The 25,600-nt window shown below is 38.2% G+C and overlaps 1 protein-coding gene across 4 annotated transcripts; it reads right to left on the reverse strand.

The window, feature by feature from the left end:
* Positions 1 to 676: 676 nt before the first annotated feature.
* Positions 677 to 25,373, reverse strand: katnbl1 (katanin p80 subunit B-like 1). Of its 4 annotated transcripts, none has more exons than XR_007248234.2 (10): positions 25,135 to 25,372; positions 15,159 to 15,292; positions 11,486 to 11,529; positions 9,936 to 10,212; positions 6,041 to 6,156; positions 5,761 to 5,811; positions 5,592 to 5,681; positions 3,910 to 4,014; positions 2,912 to 3,103; positions 677 to 1,331 (listed from the first exon to the last, which is right to left on the reverse strand). XR_007248234.2 is itself a non-coding variant. In XM_048537224.2 (10 exons), the coding sequence occupies exons 2-9, from the start codon at positions 15,276 to 15,278 to the stop codon at positions 2,960 to 2,962; spliced, it is 942 nt and encodes a 313-aa protein (XP_048393181.1). In that variant the 5' UTR covers positions 15,279 to 15,292; positions 25,135 to 25,373; the 3' UTR covers positions 677 to 1,331; positions 2,912 to 2,959. The 4 variants fall into 4 exon arrangements, 3 of the variants coding, with proteins under 3 accessions (XP_048393181.1, XP_048393182.1, XP_048393183.1); XM_048537224.2 differs by having other exon boundaries at positions 2,912 to 3,098; positions 25,135 to 25,373; XM_048537225.2 differs by lacking the exon at positions 2,912 to 3,103 and adding an exon at positions 3,170 to 3,263 and having other exon boundaries at positions 25,135 to 25,369.
* Positions 25,374 to 25,600: the final 227 nt, after the last annotated feature.

The following is a 25,600-nucleotide window of genomic DNA, read 5'->3' on the forward strand; positions in this document are numbered from 1 at the left end:
CTCTTTCCCGGCACAACAACAATGCTGATACTTCAAAAACACTTTGATACATTTAATGAAGTGTTTTGCAGGCAGATTGCATAAGAAAGGCACTATATAAATGCAAGTTATTTTCTTAGTGAACAATATCCTGATATCTGTCCTGTAAAAGCTTCAAACTTTCTATTCCTTCTACTTTCATACATTTAAAAAACGGTGATGTCAGATATTTCTTTACAATGTGAAAAGAAGGGGGAGTCAACTGAAATGTTTAAGATCAGTAAACAGTGTCGTGAAGGTAGACAGAGAAAATGCTCCCACATTTGGAAAAGTCCAGATTGGGATGACATAAAATTAAAGCTAAGATGTTTGGTACTGTCAGGAACCATTTTCTGCTTTTTTGATATTCTTATTTATAACCTGCCCTATCATCGTTCATGGATTCAATCTGGACCAAGAAATGTTAGCCATCTCGCAAAAAGATCCAAACCAAGTTGTACCATTACCAGTCCTGTGTTAATCACTTCACATTTTTGCAACAGTATTGTTAAACACTTACTTATAGTGGGTATTTAAATGCATTTTCTTTTCAACAGGAAGGCAAAAAGGAAAATTGCAAAAAAAAATCAGCAATCCAATCCAAACCACATTTCATTGAATAACCTCACTAAAAAGAAATTGATGCACAAGTCATCGGTGAGTACTATGTAGAGACATAGCATTTTTTATTTAAGTGCAAAGTCACAAGAAATATCTACTTTAATGTTTCAATTAAAAGAATACAGTGCTATGCACATTTTGTTAATGTCACCTTACTGATATTAGTAAACAGCTGCATGCTCTACTATGGTGCTTTCTTTACTGAAATTATAACTTATCATTGTTGCATGGCCATATGAAACTTTACAACCTTGAATCAAATATACAGAAAATACATTCTTAGTGTCCAAGAGCACTGAAGCAGCATTTCAGTGCAGATGATTGGCACTAGTCAGACAGTTTGAAGAACACAGACCTTCTGGTCAAGTTAGGCTACATGAATCTGGAATGCAAAACAGTGTCACATCATCAGCTCACAGAGTCGAGTATATGCCGCTTGGCAAATAAACCACTTCAATGTGAAGTAGCTTCATTGGGTTCAATAGTGGTTTTAGAACATATTTTGCAACCAATTTTGTACTGAGCCTACTTTGATCACTTTCTGCAGTGCTGGTCTCCCAAATATTTTAAACAAATAAGGAGGTTGAAATGATGTTGCAAAGCAGCTTTTAACTGCTGATAGTACTTGAAAAATGAAGCTCCCTGGATGCTGAAGATATTTAGTACAATTGCTCCAGGTAGGTTCCCACACTCTGCAGAAACAAAAAAAATACAGCTTGTTAAAACATTCCTATTATGAGTCAAGGCTTGTTATTATTAGATTGAAACAACAAACCATGCATTCTATCCAAAATTAAAAGATTGGGAAGTTGCTGCACATCACCAAAATACAAAGTTTGATTATCTACATCAGCAATTCACAAATGTCATTATTAGGAATCATAGCAAAATAGTGAAAAGGACTTCTAAACAACTGAAACCTTGTCTATTTTATAATACTTGTTCGATTGGAAGAAAGCTTTTTCACAACTGCTGTCGAACAATACATCTGACAGGTACAATTTCTCACACAACCTATGGAGGATTGATCATTAAACAAAACTAACTATTTTGATAACAAACTTTGAAATTTTTGTCACTATAGCCTCAGAACTGCATTAAATAATTTAGATATGAAAAGCCCAATTAATTTAAAATAAAAACTTTAGTCTCAATGCCCGACAGCTGTCAAAATGTCATTCCAATGGAAATGTCTGAAGGCATAAGGCATTGCAACCAAAAAAGTATGCTACCATATCAGGCATTCTATGTTGAGCAGTTAAATGTTTGTCCATTTTCATTGGAAAAAGAAAAAGAAAGACAATTAAATAAGATGTACGTAACCCAATATCAATTGCTAGGAAGCGACATTAACGATCAACATGGATAGGTCATTGGTATGGACTCATGTAACAGGTGAAGTCATATTTTGGGACAATAAAAGAGAATGAAAATCTGTAACAATGATGACAACTTCTTTCAAATGCCATTCGGCCCATTCTGTTCAGACCAACCATCGAGACTCATCCCCCTACCCTATTTCCCATGGCTAACCCATCTCGCTGGTATACTCCTGGACACAATAGTCATGCTAAATTGCCCAATCACCTAACTTGCACATCTTTGGACTGTGGGAGGAAACCCATGCAGACATGGGGAGAAAGCACAAATTGCACACAGACACTCACTTGAAGGTGGAAATGAACCCAGATCCCCGGGACCGCGAGGCAACAGTGTTAACCACTGAGCAAATTCTGAACACGTAATTTCTCGTTACTTTGAAATACAAAATGCGAATACGTGAAGTTCTTTTGAATTTTTTTCTAAGTATGGACAGAGGAGGACAAGATTTCAAGCTGATGAAAATGGAAGTAGCTTTTTTTTTTAAAAAAAGAAATTTGGCACAATCTTTTAGCAAATGATTTCAGTTCGACATAAGGAACCTTGGTCGATAAGACATGTGGAACATCTCGTCAAGAGGCAGGAAGCTTAAGGTTGAGGAAGTAAAGATTGGACAGGGCTGTAGAGGGGTAAGGAGAGATAATGCTGGTGTATTCTGGCTGAGGTGAATTTTTAATGTAGTAAGTCATAACGATTCAGTGGCAATGGAAGTTTTACACGTTCAGAGATTCTTTCCTTCGGGATTTAGTGTTGGAATTTAAGAGAAAAATATTTGTCTACTTTTGCAGTGTTTCTTGTTGCACACACTCTTTTAATCCTAACCTCTCTCACCAGATGTTTTTTAAGCATGCAAAATTAAATTGCACTTATGAGTTCCTGGTTTAGGGCATACCTCAAGGTTCAAGAGTCTTGCCATTTCTTTCCCAGTTCAGAAACCAGTCTACAAGAGAGGTTGATGTGCAAAAAATGACTTCAAAAGATGCAAGATGCCACTTAAAAGTTCAGCAGAGGCTTGCCGACAGCTAACAGCAAGGCTACTTGGAAAGAGAATCCTTTGCCCCCGATTGCAAAATGTAGGCCTTTACTTTTCAGATGAGTGGAAACAAAAGAATTGAGTGATTAAGGGAAGAAATGATTAAACAGTTCCTACCTTAGCTACTTTTCCAGTATACCCTGGAACTGAAGATAAATGAAAGCCTTGCTCCCGTAATTGCCGTAACTGATCTTTCAAAACCTTAATGTTTCTAGAATAAGTATTTTAAAGACTAATATTAATATTTCAAATACTAATATTAAGATTTCAAAATGCTTGGAAAATAATTTCAGGGTTCAACAGTTTAGGAAATACTAAACTTTAAAAAATATGAAATGTAACTACATCTCAACTTGAATCACTTTTTATTTTTGTAGCACTCTTCATTTTGCATGGTCGTAACCATTTCACTTATTTTGCACAATAAAACTAGGCAAAGCGATTGAACTAGACATAACTTCAGCATGTTAACTTGCGTCAGAAAAATACTGCAGAAGAAAAAGCAGATTATCAGTGATTAATACAATCATTTGTGTCCTGACTCTACATTATAAACTGATTACATATAATTGCAGTCAACATAACTGAAGGTTGACATTTATTTGACATTTAAGGAATGGAGTGGGAATAAGGACAATAAGCAACAGCAGGAGGGGCAGGGTCAATGTATTTTCTAGACTGAATCGAAAGATTTTTGATCTACGGTTAAACGAGAGTTATGAGATAGCTTATTTCTTTAGTTGGCCAAGAGAAATTGCTATTACATCCTATAAAGGAAAATCCCATTCAATCATTTTGGGGATATTTAAAACACAAGTTTGCACATTTATTAACAAGTAAAATATGATTTCACTTACCTATCTGCTACATGAGTTTCATCATTATTTGCAGTATTTGCAGATAGCTCTGGCCACCATTGTTTAAGGACAGCTCGGAGCCAGTTTAAACCAACAATCAGATATCTGCAATATTTGAAAACCTTTATATAGGTTTAATACAACATGCCATAAACAAATACAAATCTATGCAACGAACCCTGTGATGTGATTGCAACAGGATGTTGAGCCTGAGCTTTCCAATTGTTATGATGTATCAGGCACGCTGGATCAAGTGCGTTTTATTGCATTTGCGTGCAACAGATATTTAAAAAAAAACTCTTATTAAAAACAAATTGCGGGCCCTATCTTTCTCATTTTGCATAACAAGACCAAGCCAGCAGTTAACAGATTTAATCCTAGTGCAAACATGAGGGGCAAGTTCCACGTCTATGAGGAAGGACCATGAGATTTAGATGTTTAAAATAAGAAGTCTGAATACAACCACGAAGCCAAAACCTAGCCCAACCCAACTTGGAAGCTCAGCCTACACAGCACAAAATCTCAAGCCATCTTCAAATTCATCGGACCCCATCATTCACATGATAATCTGAGCTCAGTTTCAGCTGAGGCCATTTCCAGTAGTCTTGATCCAAAATGGCAACTAACTCAAATTTTATACAGATTTCATGCCCCTATCACCCCAGTTCCATACTCAGCCTATAAACAAAATGACAACAAATCCAATATTCCTTCAAAAACCAATTCAAACCAATTTCAGTTCCATTAATCTCTGGTTTACATCTAAAAAAGTGAAGCAATAGCAGAATAAACAAAGATGTAGGAGATAAATCTTTTAACCTTTTAAAAACAATTACAGTTGGGATTTGAAATGTAACCTAATAAATCTTTTTATTGAGCTGGAGATATGCCTTAACTGCAAATTTTTTGTTTCCTGCTTAAGCTGCTTTTCCCATTGCCCAATTTGAGATGCAGTGCTCAAAAGGCCATCGAGAGGACTTATTACTCGTATACCACTTTTAAAGCAGTACAAACTAAATTTCTCAAATAACCACCAAAAAATTAGAGGGCAGCACAAAAAAGGCCACAAAGGACAGAACGAGGCCAATGAGTGAGAGATAATGGGAACAGCAGACGCTGGAGAATCCAAGATAACGAAGTGTGGAGCTGGATGAACACAGCAGGTCAGGTAGCATCTTAGGAGCACAAAAGCTGACATTTCAGGCCCCTAGACCCTTCATCAGAAAAGGTGAGGGGGGTGGGGGGGGTTCTGAAATAAATAGGGGTGGGGGGAAGGCGGATCGAAGATGGATAGAGGAGAAGTTAGGTGGAGAGAAGACAAACAAGTTAAAAAGGGGCAGGGATGGAGCCAGTAGAGGTGAGTATAGATGGGGGAGGTAGGCAGGGGATAGGTCAGTCCGGGGAGGACGGAGCAGTCAAGGGGGTGGAATGAGGTTAGGTAGGAAGGAAATGGGGGTGCGGCTTGAGGTGGGAGGAGGTGATACAGTTTTTGTCCTACTCAAAGTTCTTCCTATCTTCCCTTCTAATTCCAGAACGGAAACCCTCCAATTCTTTCTCCTCATCTACTGGTCTGGCTTTCTTTCAATTGCACATACAATATCCAATAGAATTACTCACTGTGATCTAGGACATTAGGCTCCCAAAATACTGTAAAGTAGCTTCTGTAATTTCATTATACTTACTCTTCATATCTGCTTCTTAATAACTCCTGCGCTAGTGGTAAGAGGTCAACACAACAACCTACGGAGATGCTTTGTTTCTCTTCCTCCAGACTATAAGCAAAAAAAAATATTAAAAGAATATTTGATAAAATATTAACTTTAGATGGAAAACAAGTTATTTTAATATTACCTTTTCGTAAGCACTGGTAGACAATCTGCAGTAACAGCAATGTCATGTATCCTGCAGATGACAGAAAGATTCAACATCATATCACATGAGAATTAAGACAAATTATTGAAAAGTAACGATGCATGGCAACAAATAAAGTGGAAGATTTCTACCGTTCCAATGCAGATTGTGTTCAGTTTACCGATATTGTAATAACAAAGTTTATGATAGAATTTATAACACTGATTTACATAAAATTGATTTAGCACAATGCTAAAGATCAATTAAATATGATTATTACCTGACCAGATAAGCTACCAGCTCACTTGCACTTTTCTGCCAGAATGTCAGAGCTACGTTCAGTCTTAAGTTTCTACCAAATAGTACTTGTGTCATTGTAGCATGATCCTTAGAAATCTGTGGTATTAACATAGCGAAAGAGAAAAAGAGTTAGGTGTTAAAAGCAGTTAATTTCTTTGTTGCTGACCACACTTTAATACTTTCCATGGCTCCCAAATTCTTGCAGTATTTCCATTGGTTTCAAGGCTAGGTATACACAGTAGAATTTAACAAGCGGCTTAACAGTCTCCATAATCGCTATATTAATGGAGACACTGAAACACTCCTCTGCGAAGTTACCCAAGAGGAATAACAAATAATATTTTAAGCACTTGGTATTAATACCTTTTTTAAAAATCTTAATTGCCTTGAAGCTTTGTTACTTCCTCCTTCCTGCATGACACATGCAATACATATTAACTGATGATTAATCACTGTTGGAAATACCTATTTACTTATACCACAGATACCGCAAGAAGCAACTGTAAAATATTCATACCAATGTTCAGGAAGCTACAAATTAGACTTCACTATACAAAAAATAGCTATTTTAAAAAAAAATCAAATTAGTGCCCAATGGAAACAAACAAAATAAAAGCTGTTCAGCCAAAAAGGATGCTGGCCACATCTGCCTCTTTGACCCAGTTAGTATTTGTTGAAGAAGCATTCGTTCTAAGATGGTCCTGTCACTTTTGACAGCAGTAAAACTTAAGTAAATGACACTAAACTGGCATACAAAGTCTCTAGCTGGATCGGGGAGAGAGCCACAAAGAAATTCAGATTAGTAAGACAGAAATCAGCTATTTACCACCTCTTGGTTTAGGGTAAACTATGGAATAGAAAATACTGACGTGGCTTGTACAAAAACCATTAATATTAAAATAAACGTAATCAAAAAGACCAAATTCAGGTCCTCCTGATAACTGTTGATAAATGCACTAATATGGTACTAACTCAAAGCCACCAAAGTACCCCTTTTGGACAGTAGCTCAATTGTGTCTAGCAACAACAGGAACTTTATGACTGGCTTCTGTTGGAGAAACACTGGGTGAATCTCTTCTAGTGACTCCTTTTCAGGCAAATGTGTTGATGCTGGATGACAGAATGATCAGGATATACTGCAATGATAAGCTAGACTCTAATGTACATTTTTTTGCAAGGTTTACCACTGCCATTTTTCTCAACTCTTTCCGTGCCTTTGACTTGCCATTGATGTGCATCTGATATTCAGTAGTGGATCAGTAGAAGTTGCTGATCAGAACAATGACATCACAGTCACACAGAACCTTCCATGCCCTGCTCAAAGTGCTTTACTACTTTTTGAAGCGGTCACTGTTGCAAGGTAGAAAAATGATGTACATAACATGTGTAAAACAAGCAACCAGAAATTACAATGTGATAAATGACCACAACAAGTTTTTTTTGTTGATTGAGAGATAGGGAGTCCAAAACAGAGCAGAACTCCCTTGTTTTTGTTTGAAATACTAATGGGCAGATTTGTCACATTGAACAGAGAAAGCAGACTGGGATTTCAATTTAACTTCTCATCCAAAAGGGACTCAGTCAAATGCAGTGCTCCCACAGCACTGACACCTGGAGTGCTAAACAGTAGGAAGACAACAGCCATGGTCTTGAGGCCTTGCTACAAACAGCTTCCTAGCTACTAAGTTCAATCAGAGAAGAGGAATGAAGTCCAGTCAGTCAAGATACGGCTGAGATTCTGAATACAAATTCTCTTCATCAGTAAAACTATTTCAAAATGCAAGATAACAAAGTGTGAAGCTGGATGAACACAACAAGCCAAGCAGCATCTTAGGAGCAGAAAAGCTGATGTTTCGGGCTTAGACCCTTCATCAGAAAGGGGGAGGGGGAGAGGGTTCTGAAATAAATAGGGAGAGAGGGGGAGGCGGACCGAAGATGGATAGAGGAGAAGATAGGTGGAGAGGATAGTACCAGGTGGGGAGGTAGGGAGGGGATAGGTCAGTCCGGGGAGGACGGACAGGTATTACAGGAGAGTTGCAGTGGGAGAGAGAATCAACCTCAGGGAATCTCTCTCCCACTGCAACTCTCCTGTAATACATGTCGTCCTCCCCGGACTGACCTATCCTCTCCCTACCTCCCCACCTATACTGTCCTCTCCACCTATCTTCTCCTCTATCCATCTTTGGTCCGCCTCCCCCTCTCTCCCTATTTATTTCAGAACCCTCTCCCATCCCTCTCTCTGAAGAAGGGTCTAGGCCTGAAACGTCAGTTTTTGTGCTCCTAGAATGCTGCTTGGCCTGCTGTGTTCATCCAGCTTCACACTTTGTTATCTTGGATTCTCCAGCATCTGCAGTTCCCATTATCTCCATTTCAAAATGCATGCCATTTGATTTTCCTCCTGTATCTCAACCTACCAGCTACTGAAACAAACTGTGGGTCATGTCTTTATAACCTAGAGAATAAATTACTTCACTGCTGCGAGAAAGTGGTTAACTTCTAGCATTATATAAATTTTAATGACCTATTTTCCTATTCAATCTGTTCAGAGATGTTATTACACTCCTTTGGAGCAGGTGGGATTTGAACACAGTCCTGGAGTAGAGATGCTACCACTACTCTGTAAGAAGGCCCCTTCAAACGAATGCTGAAATGGAAAGTAACTGCCTCTTCTGCTGAAACCCAGTTATTTAATCCAAATGTTTGCAGCCTAAATCCTAACTCAACCCAAATTCTGTTCATCTGTGACTGCCGATCTACACTAATGTTTCATATTGTAACTTTGTATTCAAATAACAACAGTGGCCTGACCTTATCCTACCTCCAGTCAACCCCCTGCCAACTATCCTTGCCTGTCCCAAACATACACACAATCTTGTAGCCTTCCCGGATCTCAGCAATACTCCAAACTTAGTGAAGCAATAATAATGTGAATTGTGAGTGATTCTATCAGTAGCTATTCTGTCAAATGCCTAGAGCTTAAATTCTAAATTTTTATCTGAACATTCCTACCTTTCTCATGCTTTAAGACAGATTGAAATCTCTGATTAAGCTTTTGGTCACCTATCTTAATTTCAGTTTGGCTTTCTGTCAAATTCAGTTTGGTAACATGCCAAGGAAACGTCTCAGAAGTTTTAACTTTGCTAAAAAGTGAAAATAAATGCCAGTCCCTTATATATATTGGGTTTATTTGGATAAAGCGTATGTGAAACCATATTGTCTGTTTGAATAAACAACTTAAAAGGCAATTGAAAAGTACTGGAGGTAAATGAAAGAAACAGCAATTAGGGTTCAGATAAAGATGTCTGGGGGGGGAACATGCACACAGATTTTTCAGTGTGATAGGACAGGTTTGGACTGTAAAAACAAATACACTATTCATGCTACACTGCTATAATTGATTGGGTAAGTCCCAGTTGCAGCATCATGTCAAATTCTGGGTATGATTCAAAAAGGAGTCAAGCAGAATCACTTTCTGGTCTATATGGAGAGAATAGAAATTTGAGCTACTGTCCTCAAAGAGGAGCTGTTTAAAGGAAGGCTTAATAGGGTGACTAAAATCACAAGAAGATTTGACCAAATAGTTAAATAGAAGTTGTTTCCTATAGTAGATAAGTTTGTAAACAGAGGAAAAAAAAAAAGTGTAAAGGTAGCAGGCAAATTAACTCAGGAGCTTGGTGGATCACGGTGATCTGGAATGTGCATGTCCAAAACTGTATTAAAAATAACTTCAAATATTATTTTAAAAAGGGACCTGGATAAATACAAGGTGAAATAAAAGTGGTTCTCTCACAACTAAGTCAGACATTTTCAGTTTCATTGAGAAGAAACAAAACACTCAATTAAGTCTTAGCAACAGAGAACTGATGACACCCTACCTGTGCAAAATAATCTGCATATGTAACAGAAGTACTAGTCTGTGAAGCAGACGAATCACTGGAGTTCAGCTGTGAGCTGCGATTGTCATTGCATAATTTAGGTACAGCTCCTGAACAGACCACTTCATTTTCTTTATTTGCCATGTCACAGCTCCAAAGGTTTGGATGCTGTTTCCCGTTGCCCACGATACTTTGGACTCTACGTCTAGTCTTCTTTTTACAGCACGTCGTTTTGGATGTTCTGTGCAATGTTTTCTTTGTTTGTCCAGTAGATAATCTGTTGAGATAAATCCAGTTGTTGTAGGCATATTTGCACCCAGCAAATCTATTTTCACTAAGCAGAGAAAAAAAATGCACTGCAGTTGTCTCTATTGTGCTTCTGTGTTATTAAGAACAAAGGAACAGAAGCTCACAACTCACTATTCCATCTCATGAACCGAGAGATATGCAGAGTTCCATACAGGACACAATAAACATTGTTTGGCATTGCTGAGGGCTATGGAGATAGGGCTGGAGAGTGGGACTAGTTGCATCACTCTTTTGGGACAGTGTACAGACACAATGAGTCGAATGGTCTTCTGTACTGGAAAATGCTATGATTCTAAAAGTTTCTAAAATATTTGTGAACAAGAGACAATTAAGGTTATAAGCTCCTGAATGACTTCCAGTTCAGAATCAGTGATGAGATATGCAATAGTATGGATGGAGCTTACTCATTTTATTTTAGTTCTGCAATCTTAGTAACTGGCTATTCAACTGATCAGCAGGCAATGTTATGTTAGTCAACACTTTCTACTAGGGATGCTGTCTGAACTGCTAAATTCTAACAATTTTGTTTTTGAATCATTTGACTTTCTTATAGTCAAATGGAGAGTGAGTGTGTTGAAATGGACATTAAGATGGACTTGAAAACAAAAACTTTTAGCTTCTGCTTTTGGATCTGTCTTCTGTACTTTCTAACTTCTAATTGTGACAACCTCAAAATATCTTGAACAATATTCTAAGATCCATTTAGCATCAGAATTAAATTTTAAATCGCCCATTGGGTGAAATACATGTAGCATTTTATTCACTGAAGAATCTTTAGATACTGGCTGCAGGAAGTAGGGATACCACAACAGAAACACCGTCTTTTCAGTTTTTTTTTGAGGGGTTTGAGAAGAATGTGACTTGTCTCCCTATTTCCCCTAAAGAATTCTTTACTACATCCCCATTCCAGAAATATATGGAATGCTAGCATAACCTGAATTTAATAACAAGTTGGATTTCTCTCTGCAGAGAAATCAGTCTTTTTCCACACACCTGCCCCGAGTCGACAAGTTGCCCACTCAGACTTGTTCAGCTGTAGCAACTCACTATGCTATTACAATGAGGTTTAACTATGAAAATAGATGGAGTTTGCAGCAGACCCTGTTCTAAATCAATTTGCAACATATTCAACAATCTGCCAAATAAAAAAAAACTTATCAATTAAAGCAAGTCTAGTGAAGTATGTGGATTAACAATCAAGCGTTGTCATACAAACAAGTTTAGTCAAAGACTGATCTCACCTTCTAACTTTAGGAGTCACCTCTTTGCATTCCAGGACCCTAACCTGGTATGAAAAGAAAAAAGTGATTATAAATTGCTATATTTCTGGCAATAGCTTTCTCAAATAGGTTTGTGACCATTTCACTTATTGGAAAATAAAATGGTAATAATTTTGCAATAACAGATCACTAAAAACAAAATACAGCAACACCTATCCAGCATCTTCCAAGAATTAGTTATCCAGAGGTTGAACTTTTCCAAATACTTAAACGTGAGGTTCAAATAGGTTAGCAGATTTTAAAAAAAGTAACTGTCTGAAAGTAGGAATATTTCTGTTTTAAATTTAATTAAATGTTTTGATCCAGTGGAATACTAAATATATAGCACTTATTAAACTACTGGGTTTTGCAGATAAAATGTCCATAAAATACTTGCAGAATTGGATGTGCAAGCACGCATTTTTATTTAAGATATGTCACTAACACATACAAAGCAGATTAACAGATTTTATAGACCTGTACTCCTATACTTTATTGAAAGTGCACTCCAATATTTAATAAGAAGATAATCAGAGAACTTGTTCGGATTATGCTATCAATAAAAATTCAGCAAAGTAAATTTTTGAACGCACCCTTTGATTATATTTGTCTAATATCAATCCTTCCTTCCAAAAACACCATGCAAAAGAACAAAGAAATGTGCAATTAAGGGCGTGGGGCAAGACAGATGATTTCAACCTGGTTTTCAAAAGGGAATTGAATAATTAGCTGAAGCAAAAACTACTGGAGGACTAGGGGATAAAGACGAAGGAATAAGATGAGCCACACAACTTAAAGATTGAACATAAAACAAGTTGGGGTTGGGCTTATGTAGTATGGTGATACTGACTCTACCTCAGCCAGCTGGTCTGAGTTCAAATTTCAATTGCTTTAGAGGTGTAGCAGTATTTCTAAATGGGTCGATTGGAAAGTATCTAAAAACATTGGGGCTCAATGGTCTCTTCTGCATCATAACCCTTTAATGATCCAAATCAAATAAATTCTCATCATTTTGCATGTATCTTGCTGTTTCAAAACACTGCCAGAATTAGATGACAAAAACCACTGCATAATACGTTAAGATATAAATTTAAAAAACAAAAGCATTCTTCTAGTTATTACAATGAAAGGGCATTGATCTGAAACATTAACTCAGTTTTCCCCCTCAACAGCTGCCAGTCGACCTGTTGAGGATTTCCAGCAGTTTATTTTTATGTCTGCTGTGATTGGGATATGAATGAGCATGACAAATAGTAAACAAAAAAAGTATACATTCTAGACACAATTAATATCAATACTTAAGTAATTACTCAGACAAAAATACATGGAAGTGAGTGGGTGGTCAATTCAGTGTCCTGTTTCAAGATCTTTAAATACTTATTATACATAACTCATTGTAGATTCTTATAAATGATATACTTTAAAAGAGTGACTTCACAAGATCTGTAACAGCCATGGACTTTAACTATTTAGACAAAGGTTTGTTTATTATTGGCTATGCATTGTGAATCTGAAACCAGATTAGCCAGTTTGCGGTTTGTCACAAATCTCTCAGTCTATTCAGGAACCTTTCTTTTGGAACCTGCGCTCTTGGGTGTAGGGATAAGGAGTGGTGGCCGATTCATTGACATTCATTTTGGTTTTGGCAAATCACCGAATGGGCAAAGTGTCAGAAGGCAACTGAATGGTGAGTGAAAGATAATCTTACAGTTAAGCAATGAGTGCCGTGTGTGGCCCCAAGATAGGAAACCTGTTACTCTCAAGCCCTGAGTCAGAGAAACATGGAAACTAGGGGCAACATAATTTCTGAAAATTTGGTAGCAAGAATCCTCATAATATTTAAAAATACTTGAATGTGCATTTAATGATTGTATGACAAGTCTATGGAACAAGAGTTGGAAAATGACATTATGCTGGATGGCTACACGACAGTCAGGAAGACTCTACAAAATTAAAATTGCATGTAAATTCTGGCCTGCCTTCACTTTAATTCTCCACCATGCTCCCACACTAACATCTTTGCTGTCAGCTTCCTGCAGTGTTCCAATGAAGTTTAATGGAATTTTGAAGAATAGTACATTATCTTTCTCCTTACAGACTTTGGGACGTGAAATCAAGTTTAAGATTTTGACTACAAGCTCTGCACCCATTTTGTTTCATGTCCTTTTTGATTTTGGTATTTCATTCACTCCTTCGTTTCGGCTGACAGCTGTTCCTCTTTTCATCATTTACAACTGCTCCAGGTACAAGTATATTTCTTTCCTTATACCATTATTAATCCCATTGGCCTTGCACCACTAATCTTTTTGCCACTTAAATCTTCCGCTCTTCCCTTCTGATCATTTCCCAACTCTTTCCCTAATCTTTTCAGGCGGGTAAAGCATACATCTCTAACTTGTCATACTTTCTGTAAAAAAGTCAAAATGAACTGAAATAGCAACTGTTCCTCTAACCACAAATGCTCCCAGACTTGCTGAGCATTTCAAGCAACCGCAATATTTTGCACTAAATTCAATACCATTAGGGATTTGTTAGTACCCACACAAAAAAAGATTTTCTAAAATCAAATAGATCACCATGCAGTTACCCATATTGAACTCCTATTGTGAGCCATCACTTATCAATATTCCTTAAAAAGTGTTCTGTTCCCACCTGCAACACCCTAATTAGTGTCACCAACAAATCTGGCTCACTACTTCTCTGTGGTACAATTAAAATATTAAAAGTCTGAGGTCCAGTGCAGAACATTGTGTGGTAGCACTAATTATAGCTTTCCAAATGGAAAAAAAAATACTCATCATACATAATCCAAGTCTCTCAAAGTCTTTTGGAAGTCCATTAAGTAACAGCCGTAGACATCTTGTCATTTAACATATTAGAAACCTTAAAATAAATAAACAAACAAATTACTTTAGACAGATGTGATGCTCCTTCACAATTTCATGCTGGCTCCCTCCATCGGTTCATATTTGTCCAAGAGTTTAGTTACTGCTCCCCTAATTTCAGAATCTCGCAACATCCCCACAACTGGAATTATACTAATACATCAATAGTTTCCCGGTTTCTCCTCTTAATTTTATAATTGAAAGGAACTGTACTTGAGAGTCTTAGGAGATCAAGACTGAGGCATGCTCACTTAAACTTTCTTATTACCCAGAGGAGAACTGATTAGATACATCAATATTCAGCTTTGTCTAACAGTTTATTCCCTTCTTCTGTTTTGAAGGCAAATGATTTAATTCACTAAACCTCAAATACACATCCAATTTCCAATATGTCCTCCAGGTCTTTTTCACAATCAGGCATAGCTTCAGAATTAGCTAGCTTCATGAACATAGTCTCATTAGGAAGTTCTTGCAAGATTAGGAAAAAAAGTGAGGTTTTATCATTATGGGTAACTGCAAAAGGGCCAGGGTACTAACAGAAATGGGCTAAAGGCAGATTCAAGAAGGGAGATAGCACAAAGCATGTCTATACATAGCAATATGGGGTTTTCCACTTACACTTCCTAAAGACTAAGAAAGTCTGATAGAAATGTCAATCACTTTGGTCAAAAAGTGGCCATTCACAAACAGCTGGCACAAAATCTGAAGCTGTAAAAACTTTGAGGTAGCACACATTTCACAACAAAACTCTACAAATATTTTCTGCTGACCTTTCTCATAGTCTCATTACAATTAGGATGCACCCTTTTACCAAGTTGTCTTCCTTCAATGAGTTCATCTTCCACGCCAAATAATACACCTTGCTTGACATTTTTATGTCTAGATGCCATAATCACTTGCAATCCTAGAATCAAAAAAGATGAAATTATTTTTGATTGATCGAAACAACAGCAAGACATCAAACTACTCAGCTTTCACGGTTTGCCAAAATTAACTTCCCACAGTCCTTCTTCAGCTTTGCCTCAGATTCAGAGAAAATGTTTTTTTCCCCATAGACATCAAACGGTTTCAAGTTTGAATTTCTCAGTCCACTGGATGTCAAGTAGTGGTGAATAGGCTATTATCTTCTCAGGAAAATAACTACAATCTGAAAGCTGTTTTCCTTATATTGCAATATAAATGTGGAAGTGAGTATACTTTGCATTTCTATAGCATCTCTTACATAAGAAAATTGCATGAAAACTACATAAGGCAAAAAAAGCAGTAGGACGAAGCAGCAAAAATTGAGCTTACAGAAGGAATAGCAAAGGGATACAGGAGAGGCTTTCTATTGAACAGACCAAAGCAATTGGAGGATAAGCCACAGATGACAAGGGAAGCAAATGAAAGACACAGAATTTCCATGCCAGAAGCAGAAGGTACATAAAATAAATAGTGATGAAGACAAAAAGAAAAACAGAACTATAAGCCAGTTAGCTTAACATCTATTATTGGGAAAATAGAGTTGCAAGTCATCATGCAACATGGAAACAGACCCTTCAAGCAAACTAATTCATGCAAACTTTGCTCCCAAAGTAAGCTACCGCTACCTGTCTGCGCTGGGCCCACGTCCCTCCAAATCTCTCCCATTCACATACTTTTCCAAATGTCTTTTAGATGTTGTAACTGTACGCGCATCCACCTGGCAGTATATTCTGCACACGAGCCACCCCCTGTGTGGGGAAAAAAGAAGTTGCCCCCACGTTCTTTTTAAATTTTTTCCTCTTCTCATCTTAAATGAATGCCCCTCCCCCCTCAGGGAAACAACCTCTGGTATTCACCTTGTGACCCTCATGATTTTTATAAACCTCAACAAGGTCACCTCTCAAACTCTCATGCTCCCATGAAAAAAATGCCAGCCTGTAAGTCAAACCCTCCATTCCCAGCAACATTATGGTAAATCTTTTTGAACCCTCTCCATAGTGTAGTAATATCCTTCCCACAACTGCACACACAGTCTCCAGAAAAGGCCTCACTAAAATCCTGAACAACTTCAACATGATGTCCCAACACCTATACGCAAAGGTCTGAGCAATGAAGGCAAGAATGCTAAATGCCTTAACTACCCTGGCCGTCTGTGATGCAAATTTTGAAGTATTATACACCTGAACCCTTAGGTCTCTTTGGTTTACCATACTTCCCAGGGTTCTCTCATTAACTGTACAAGTTATTCCCTTGTTTGTTTTATCAAAATACAATACCTCACATTTATCCAAATTAAACTCCATCTACCACTCATTAGCCCACTTATGACCTCTGCAATTTTAGACAACCTTCTTCATTGTTCACTATACCTCCAACTTTACTTACAAACTGACAAACCATGCCTTTTGTCTTCCCATCTAAATCATTCATATAAATGACAAACAAAAGTGGACTCAGTACCAATACCCATGGAACACCACTGGTCACAGGCCTCTTCAGCCCAAAAACGAACCTCCAGCTGTCTCCTACCACAAAGACAATGTTGTATCCCATTGGCAAGCACACCCTGAATCCCATGTTACAATTTTATTAATTAGTTTGCCATGCGGAACCGTATCAATGTTGTGAATTGTGTCAAATGGAGTGGTGGAAATTTATCACAGTACTCAAAAGAAAGAACTTTTAATTTTTTCCTCTTCTCATGTTAATGATGTATAGTGGCCTGAAAACTCCTCAGAAAGAAAGAAGCTCATAGTGGAAAATTACTACATCTAATAAAACAACAAAATTATTGTTACATCACCTACAGAAATATGTTGATACTTAATGAGACAACTCTTTCAGCAAAACATTGTCGTTAGAATCTACTATAAAAGGATGTAATAGCACAGTGTTTAGAACCACATTGTATTTGATCAAATACAGTCAGCATGACTGACCAATTTATTAGGAGAGCGATAGATCTGAAATATTTAGGTTTTTAGAAGCTGCTTGATAAGGCAGTTAGAACAGACCAGGGTATTGTAGGTAGTATGTTAGCATGGATCGATGATTAGTTAACTAAGTCAGAGTATGGATAAGGGAGGCATTGCACGCACAGACACATGGAAAATGAATGTACTGTAGCCCAAGTCTGCGGCTGACAAAAATACATGAAGGCATGGAGATGACAGTGACACAATGAATCTGAAGACAGGTACAGGCATGTTAAGTGAGTGGGCAAAGACTTTGCAGATGGAATAGAAGGTGGGAAAGTGTGAGATTATGCACTTTGCCAGGAAGAACAGAGGAGCTGATTATTTAATACACAGAAACATAAATTAAAATAGAGAAAAGCCACAGAAGAGGTTTTAGGGGATTCTCAATTTGTTTTGCTAAAACATTACAAGGTGATAGTCAGACCATAGCTGGAATAATGTGAATGGTTTGGTCTGCTATCCAAAGAAATACACAGAGAGGGACTGGAGGCAGTCCAGAGAAGATTCACTAGGCTGATACCAGGTATCAAAGGGGTTCTTATGCAGGGAGGTTGAGTACTTTGGGCTGAACTCATTGCAATTTTGAGGAATGAAAGGTGACCTTATTGAAACATACAAGTTTCACAAGAAAAAAAAGGAGCTTGACAGGATAGATGTAGAAAGATTGTTTCCCTTCGCCGAACCTCAGGCCAGAGGGCATTATCTTAGATTGGAGATGCTGTTTGGACCACACCAAATCCCCTCAAAAATATATTTAGAATGTACCTCTTTAAAAACAAGAAAACGTTAGGGTCTAGGCTAAGTGTAAAGTTTTGCACTCTAGATGCAATCCCATTGGTCAACCTACTTGACTTTAAGCAAAACACACGATTTTTACACTACTGTTAAAATACAGAAAATAAAGTGAAAATAATTGGCTTAACTATAACTATTGAAAATGGTTAACAAAATAATATACATTGGCCACTAATTAGCTGTTCTGATATAGTAACATCCCATAAACACACCCTTGGCAAAGGCAAATTCAGTAAAATAGATTATCTCAAATGTTGCAGTGAAATAACCCCAGCTTTTAGCTGTAACACAGAATTAAAGAGCTTCCACATCTTGTTTCAAGACCCCGAGCAACTGAAGCAAGCTACGACTAAAAATCCTGGTTCTGTAGGAGCTTGACCCCATCCATTCTGGCTGCTTTTATTGTTCGAACTTTAAAAAACCCAAGAATTCACAAGCTGTTTACTTTATTGACTTTCAGGAGACCACCCTTCGCCAACTGCCGCAATTTTTCTTCATTTATCTTTTAAAAAATGACAAAAATACACCTCTTAAAGTTGTAGTATTGTCACATTGTACATTTAAGACAAAATGAAGGTTGAATTTCTTCTCTTGGAGAGTTGAGAATCTGTGAAATTCTTTATTGCAGAAGGTTGTTGAGGTTGGGTCATTAAATCTGTAGGCTGAGATAGACAGATTTTACATCAGTAATGGAATCATACGTTATAGGGAATGGCAGGGAAGTGCAGTTCAGGATTAACAGATCAGCCAGGATCTGACTGAAGTAGCAGACATGGTGGGCTGGATAACCTAATTCTGCTCTCAAGTCTTATGTGAATTAATTGCTCAAGGAAGTGATTATGGTGAGATGGGGCAAGATGATGAAGGTCCTGAGCACGAAGGGGAAGATCTTAAAAGAAATCCATTGTTCTTTATTCAGGCAGATGAACTGATAAAAGTGGAGATGCAGAACTTCGTTCAAGGAGGTAGACTTGCAAAGCTTGGAGCCAGGCTGAAATGGATAAATTAGGAGCTGGTAATATTTGTTCAGACAGATTTTATGAAATTTATTTCATTGTAAAAACACTTTCAGACTTTTTTACAAATTTCTGCTCAGCATATATCCTGAACTTTGTTATTTCCAGGCCACATTCTTGGCTGTTCCCAGATAAGCATCAGCTACAGCTCAGTCAGCAATGCTCCTGCCGGAGTCACAAGATTATGGGTTCAAGTGCCATTTCAAGGTTGAAATATAAAAAGTAAAGAAGTTGGCAGTTAACGCACTACAATTTTTGGTTGAGACATCAAATCATGCCCCCTGACCTGGTCATGCAAAAGATCCCATGGTACTATTCTGAAGAGGAACAGGGCAGTTATTCCCAATAGCTAATAATTATCCCTCAATCAACATGCCAAATTCAGATTAGTTGGTTGTTATCATATAATCTGTGGGATTGGCAAAGCACAAATGGGTGTTGTTGTTCCCCATATTAAAAAAGGGCTCCAAATGTTTTGAAGCACTTTGAGACAGCTGCTGGTATGAAAAGCACTGCACAAATTTAAGTCTTTTCAACAGTTTCAGACGCCCTCTAGTCCATCTGTTTGCTATTTGTATGCTCAAGATAACAATACACCAGCTCCACCCCTCCTCCCACTCACACTCAGGTTTCCAATTTTCCATCTGTTCCATTGCCCTGAATTATAACCAACAAAAAAAAAAAACAACACCCTTTTCCTCAGTCAAGGGTTCCCCACCACTGTGTTGCCTTGTGTGCCTTATTCATTTTCTGCACTCCCCTCAGCATTTTGTTCCCCTCTCACCTGCCTACGTTGCCTCTGTATCATAGTTGGTTTCCACCAACTCCAGTGAGATTCCACTATGGGACACATATTCCCTCTCTCCCGTCAGCATTCTGCAGAGGCCATTCCCACCAGGACACCTTAGTCACTCCCAACACCTGTACAGCACCTGCCCATACAATCATAGAAGATGCAGCACTTGTCCATTTATTTCCCAATGACCCAAGATCCAAGATACATGTTCCAGGTGAAGCAGTGATTTGCCTGCTCTTCATTCAATCCAGTCTCTGTATTCATTCCTCCAATGTGGCCTCCTTTACACTGGGAAGATGAAATGGAGAGTGGGTGATCACTTTGGTGGTAAAAATGACTGACTTTCTGGTCACCTTCCACTTCAATATAGCACTATATTCCCATGTCAACATTTCAGAACCACCCACCCATGTTCACGACCTGTCCTCACACCCTTAAATCCTGTTCTGTGTGGGCTGCTCCCAGTACAGCCAGTTTCAACCATTTACATGTCTCATCAGCACCTGACCCAGAATTTCTCTTGGTTGGCCAAGAGTAATCTCTTTGTTTGACTATCCCTTTTCACTCTTTCTCAGTTTCATCTTCAGGTGCTCTATTTAACCTCCACCACATCCCAGCTATTTTCAGGTCTGACGAAGTGTCACTGGACTCAACGCTTTATTTCTGTTTTCTCTGCACAGATGGTGCCAGAGTTTCTGCAACACTTGTTTTACATTTCCAGCATCTGGATTTCCTTGATTTTTAAATAATATAAATCTATGATTTTAAAATCAAAAACATACTCAATCACTATTCTTGAATATGCAGTTCCTCTCCAATTAAACTCAAATTAAACAGTGTCACCTGAGACTTCCTTTTTAATTAACATACAGTGCTTCCTTCAAAACTATCAGGTGTTATTTCAGGAACTATTGATACATATAAGCCACAAATGAAGGCCTATAGAAATGCATCAACAGCTTATCATATTTTGCACAGTAATTCTGCTTGCAATGTTGCATCATTTATTTTAGTTGTTACTCAGTGGCATCACAGGACAATAAATTTAACAGTCTGCTATACTTGACAATATATTCAAAAGGTACCATATTAGGTAAGTTTAACACTGGATGAATCTTGCCATGCAACTGGGTGCCCCTATCTCCGAACCACAAATCCCACCTGCAGCAGAGGTGTATAATAACATCTCTGAACAGGTTGATTAGAAAAATAGGTTAACAAAAACAAAAAAAAAGTTTATGAACAATTACCTTAAAAAAATTTGCCTAAAGCTAATTTAGGCATGCCAAACAACGGAGCCTCTTTGTTTTTTCAAAAGATTACTCAAGTGATTTGATCAAGTATGCAGCCGCTTTAAAACCTTCATCCCCGCTGTGGCCATGCAGCAACTCAAAAGTTCGAATGCTCTCATGCAGATCGTGCACAAGTTGTTGTTCAACTTTAGACTGAACATTGGAATTAAATGTAGTTCCAGAATTTTGCAACATTGGAACCTTTCTGCTTTTTCATTATTTTTACTGCTATTACTTTACTAACTTTGATTGGAACTAATGACGAGTGGACTTTGGGAAACAGCCTGGTAAAAGGAAACGAACAGACTAAACAAACTTTTTTGCTTATTTGGGATGGCAGACTTGGAGGTTAACTGTAGGCTGATTCTTGATTCAATGGGTTTGAAGAGGCACAGCTGCCCTGCGAACAGCATTTTGTTTAAACAGATGGCAGACTTTGGCTAGTAAGGAGGTCAACACCTGGGAATTGGTCCCAGCAAGTCTGGAAGAGATCCTATATTCAAGGAAATGATGGATGTTGAGCAATCATTAAGGACCCGGGAAAAAAAAACTTCAAAAAGGAGACTACACAGCATCAACGATGTCACCTAGAAGGGGGTGACATGAAATGTCTGAATGAAAACCAGTCAGCTTGGGACACCAAACCAACAACTCCATCTGCTGACCTTGTACTTCCAGACAGAAGCTGTCGTGGATTTAGAAGGTGGCAAGGATCGTTGGCAACCTGCCGTACTGCTCAGGAGCAGCAGTACTATTTAAGAGATGCATTAGTTACGGAGGGAGTGGATGTGGTAACTATCAAGCTGGCCACTGTGTTCCATTTGGTATCAAATTTCTTGAATGTTGTTCGAGTTCTACTCATCCACGCATGTGGGAGTTCTCCATCACATCCTGACTTGTGCCGTGTAAATGGTAGACAGGCTTTGGGAGTCAGGAGATCAGTTACTTGCTGCAGTATGCCTCAATCCTGACCTACTCTTGTAGCCACTGTGTTTATGTGGGCAGTTCAGTTGAGTTTCTGGTCAGTGGTAGCCCCAAGCTTATTGACTGTGGGGGATTCAGTAAATGGTAAAATGATTGAACTTCAAGGGATGGTGGTTAGGTGGTTATTGCCTGGCATTTATATGGCATGAAAGTTACTTGCCACTTTTCAGCCCAAGCCTGGATATTGTCCTGATTAATGCATTTGAACTTGCACTGCTTCAGTACTGCAACTACATGCCCAACTATTAAGTAAGGTCATCGCTGATCTGATTATGGCCTAAACTCCACTTTCCAGCCTGCTCCTATAATCCTCAATTGCACTGTTGATCTAAAATCTGTTTAACCCACTTTGACTAGCCTCAGTGCAAGCCTCCACTGCTTTCTCCAGAAGAGTGTTCCACATCCAACAGAAAAAACATTTTCCCCGAACTTAAAAGGGCGTCCTCTTAGTTTTAAACTGTGGCCCCCTAATACTAGCTTCACCCGTATCAGGAAATATCCTCCCAGCATCCACTTCATTAATTGCCCTCAGTATCGTGTCAATAAGATCATCTCTGAATCATCTAGACTCCAATGGGTACAGCCCAATCTATTCAATCTTTCTTCTGCGAAATGAGTCAAGTGGACCTCTGAATTGCTTCTAACATAATTGTATATCTTCCGAATAAACAGACCTAACTGTATATATTTCATATACCTTGGTGTGAAGCTGGATGAACACAGCAGGCCAAGCAGCATCAGAGGAGCAGGAATCTCAGATTCTCCAGCATCGTCAGTTCCTACTATATATGAAATATATTCAGAGATGTGGTTTTACCAAGACCCTTTACAGATGTAGTAAAATTTGTCTTTTATCAAGTCCATTATAGGTCAACAGCATACTAAGTGTTATTTATAACTGTAAACGCTCCCCGATACTGACAATTAACTACTGTCAGTAATAAGGCACATTGCTTAAGGTCCTAAATATTTAAGAATTTAGGAATGTATAATTTAAACTTTTTTTTTGGTTTTCTCCCATTCCATCATTCTTTCCCTCTCCATTTTTCTTCCTGGGTCATAGTGTATCGCTTGTAATGACTTCTCCCGGATACTGGTCTGTTGTGAGACCAGAGTATTACCAGAAATGACAGTATTTTGATTTGCATTAAGAACTACTGTATCTAGTAAAACAATTGAACAGATGCGAAACACTCAAAACCAGGAAAGAGAAACCAAAAAAATAGCATACTGAAAAAGATCTTAAAGTGGAAATTTGTCACATAGTAGTATGTAGCCAAGCTCTGAATCCTGCTTTATTGTACACTTAGTACATTCCCCAGTTTTTAAATTACTCTTGAAGTTAACATAATGATTCAAACAAAACAGGGGTTAAGAAAGGATTCTTAAAAACATTAAGAGAATTTAAAATCAATAATATTGCAATCATCTTGGAACATCTGCAATTTTCAATTACAGTAATTACAATGTGGTATGAATTTATTTCTTTAACCATTAGGAAGATGTTACAAGAACTCAGGATTCAGACATCATTTTAAATAGTATTACATACAAGGTTAGGTTTTGTGTGTTCTTTTCACATTATTGCGAATGATGTCAGTGTAGCTCAAGATGTGCTCAAGTCAGTGGAAGACATTAAAAATCAGGAAACCCTCTCTTAAAACTCACTGTCTAGACCTGACAGCAGTTCAAGTATTAAAGTTCATTAATGCAATGTCACTTATTAGTGACAAGTAATAATTAATTTACATCTACACAAACACTTTGTTTATTGATATTACTTGGCCATAAATGAAGTGGTTTGGAGATGTTGCCTTCCTGATGTTTAGAAATCACAGGTACAGGAAGAATTTAAATAACTCTCTCCTATAAAATGTTAATGCAAAAAAGCTCAATGAGACTCTGAAGCAGACAAATGAAATATTGTTGTACAACTGTATAACATTTCAATGGGATTAATGACCATTCAATATTTTTGACAGTCTTGATCAGCATGAATATTTTTTGCTATAATTCCAACAATATCACCAATCTGAACCATGCTGTGATTTTCTACCAGGTACATTCACAAATGTCCCAAGTAAAATAAAAAGTTTTTAGAAATCCTAATCCTCTTTTATCAAGTGTTTTGAAAAAAAAAGAATGAAAAATCATAGAATCTGCTTCATAGTCTTATGGTACAGAACATTCTATTGATACAGTAGGTTTATTTAGCCACCATTATCGGCAGGTCTCACCATTCAGTGCTGTCCATTCACATCATTCAAAACTCAAGGCATCCCACAAAACAGGATTCCGAGGAAGTAACAACTTCACACTTAAAACGAGGCCAGGTTCAAAAACTGAACAGATTTGCTTGTTCAAATAGTAAGGTAGCTTTGCAAGTTAACATTCGCAGCAGCTATAAATAAATCACCAGTTGTCATACAGTAAAAATCTGCCTGCCAACCAATTCCACAAAATGCGGTTTTGACAACTTTACCCTTTTTAAACAGATTTCCCTTCATGCCACTCCTAGCCAGGCAAACAAAATGGATCCAAACGAAGCTAGATTTTCCAATAAGATCCGTCGCGTCTTTCAGGATAAAAACGAGATGAAGAGTCCCATCCCCAATTTTTGAAACCAAACAAGCGTTTTCAGAATTTATAAAATTAACCATAAAGTCACATAAAAGGTCGTGGTTTGAGTTTTAATTGTTAACGACGAGTTGTCTTGCATTGATTACGAGTACGCGGGCAGTTAGTTGGAACTGGTTTAAGAGCTTCTTAGCAAATAATTTTGAATTGCAGAGAAACACAGCCCTCTTTTTAAAATTAATGTCAATCCACCCCACCCCAAAGTCCCAACCAGCAGAAACTGTCCAAGTGTGAGGCCCCGAGCCGAGTCTCCTGCCACCACGGACAGCAAGGGGGCCACTTACCAGGACATTTTACAACATTTCAGTGGGAGTGCAAGCGATTAGAATTTGCCCCTCCTCTCCCCTTTCAGGCGCTAACAGGCCGCACCGGTCTTCTCTCCCTTTCCCTGAACCTTCGCCATTCAAAACAGGCCCTCAGCATGCCGGGACGGCTGAAACCTCCCAACCGGAGGACTGGGCCCACGGCATGCCGGGACGGCTGTGTGATCCCAGCCGGAGGACCGTGCCAACTCGGGCCCACGGCATGCCGGGATGGCAGAGTCCTCCCAGCCGGAGCGTTAAGAATGCACGAGGCCAATGCAACGCCTACCCCAACTCCTGATAGGAGCGTTCCTGCTGTTTAAATGATAACAGTCAGCAAAACAAGTGGTGTAATTGTGGGACAAGCTCTTGGAAAACGTGTGAGCGGAATTTACTGAGGAGTAGCTGTCTCGCCCAGGAAAAGGAATTCCATGCCCACATTTCACAA

This window comes from Stegostoma tigrinum, chromosome 10, assembly GCF_030684315.1.
Source record: "Stegostoma tigrinum isolate sSteTig4 chromosome 10, sSteTig4.hap1, whole genome shotgun sequence".
Classification (NCBI taxonomy): Eukaryota; Metazoa; Chordata; class Chondrichthyes; order Orectolobiformes; family Stegostomatidae; genus Stegostoma; species Stegostoma tigrinum.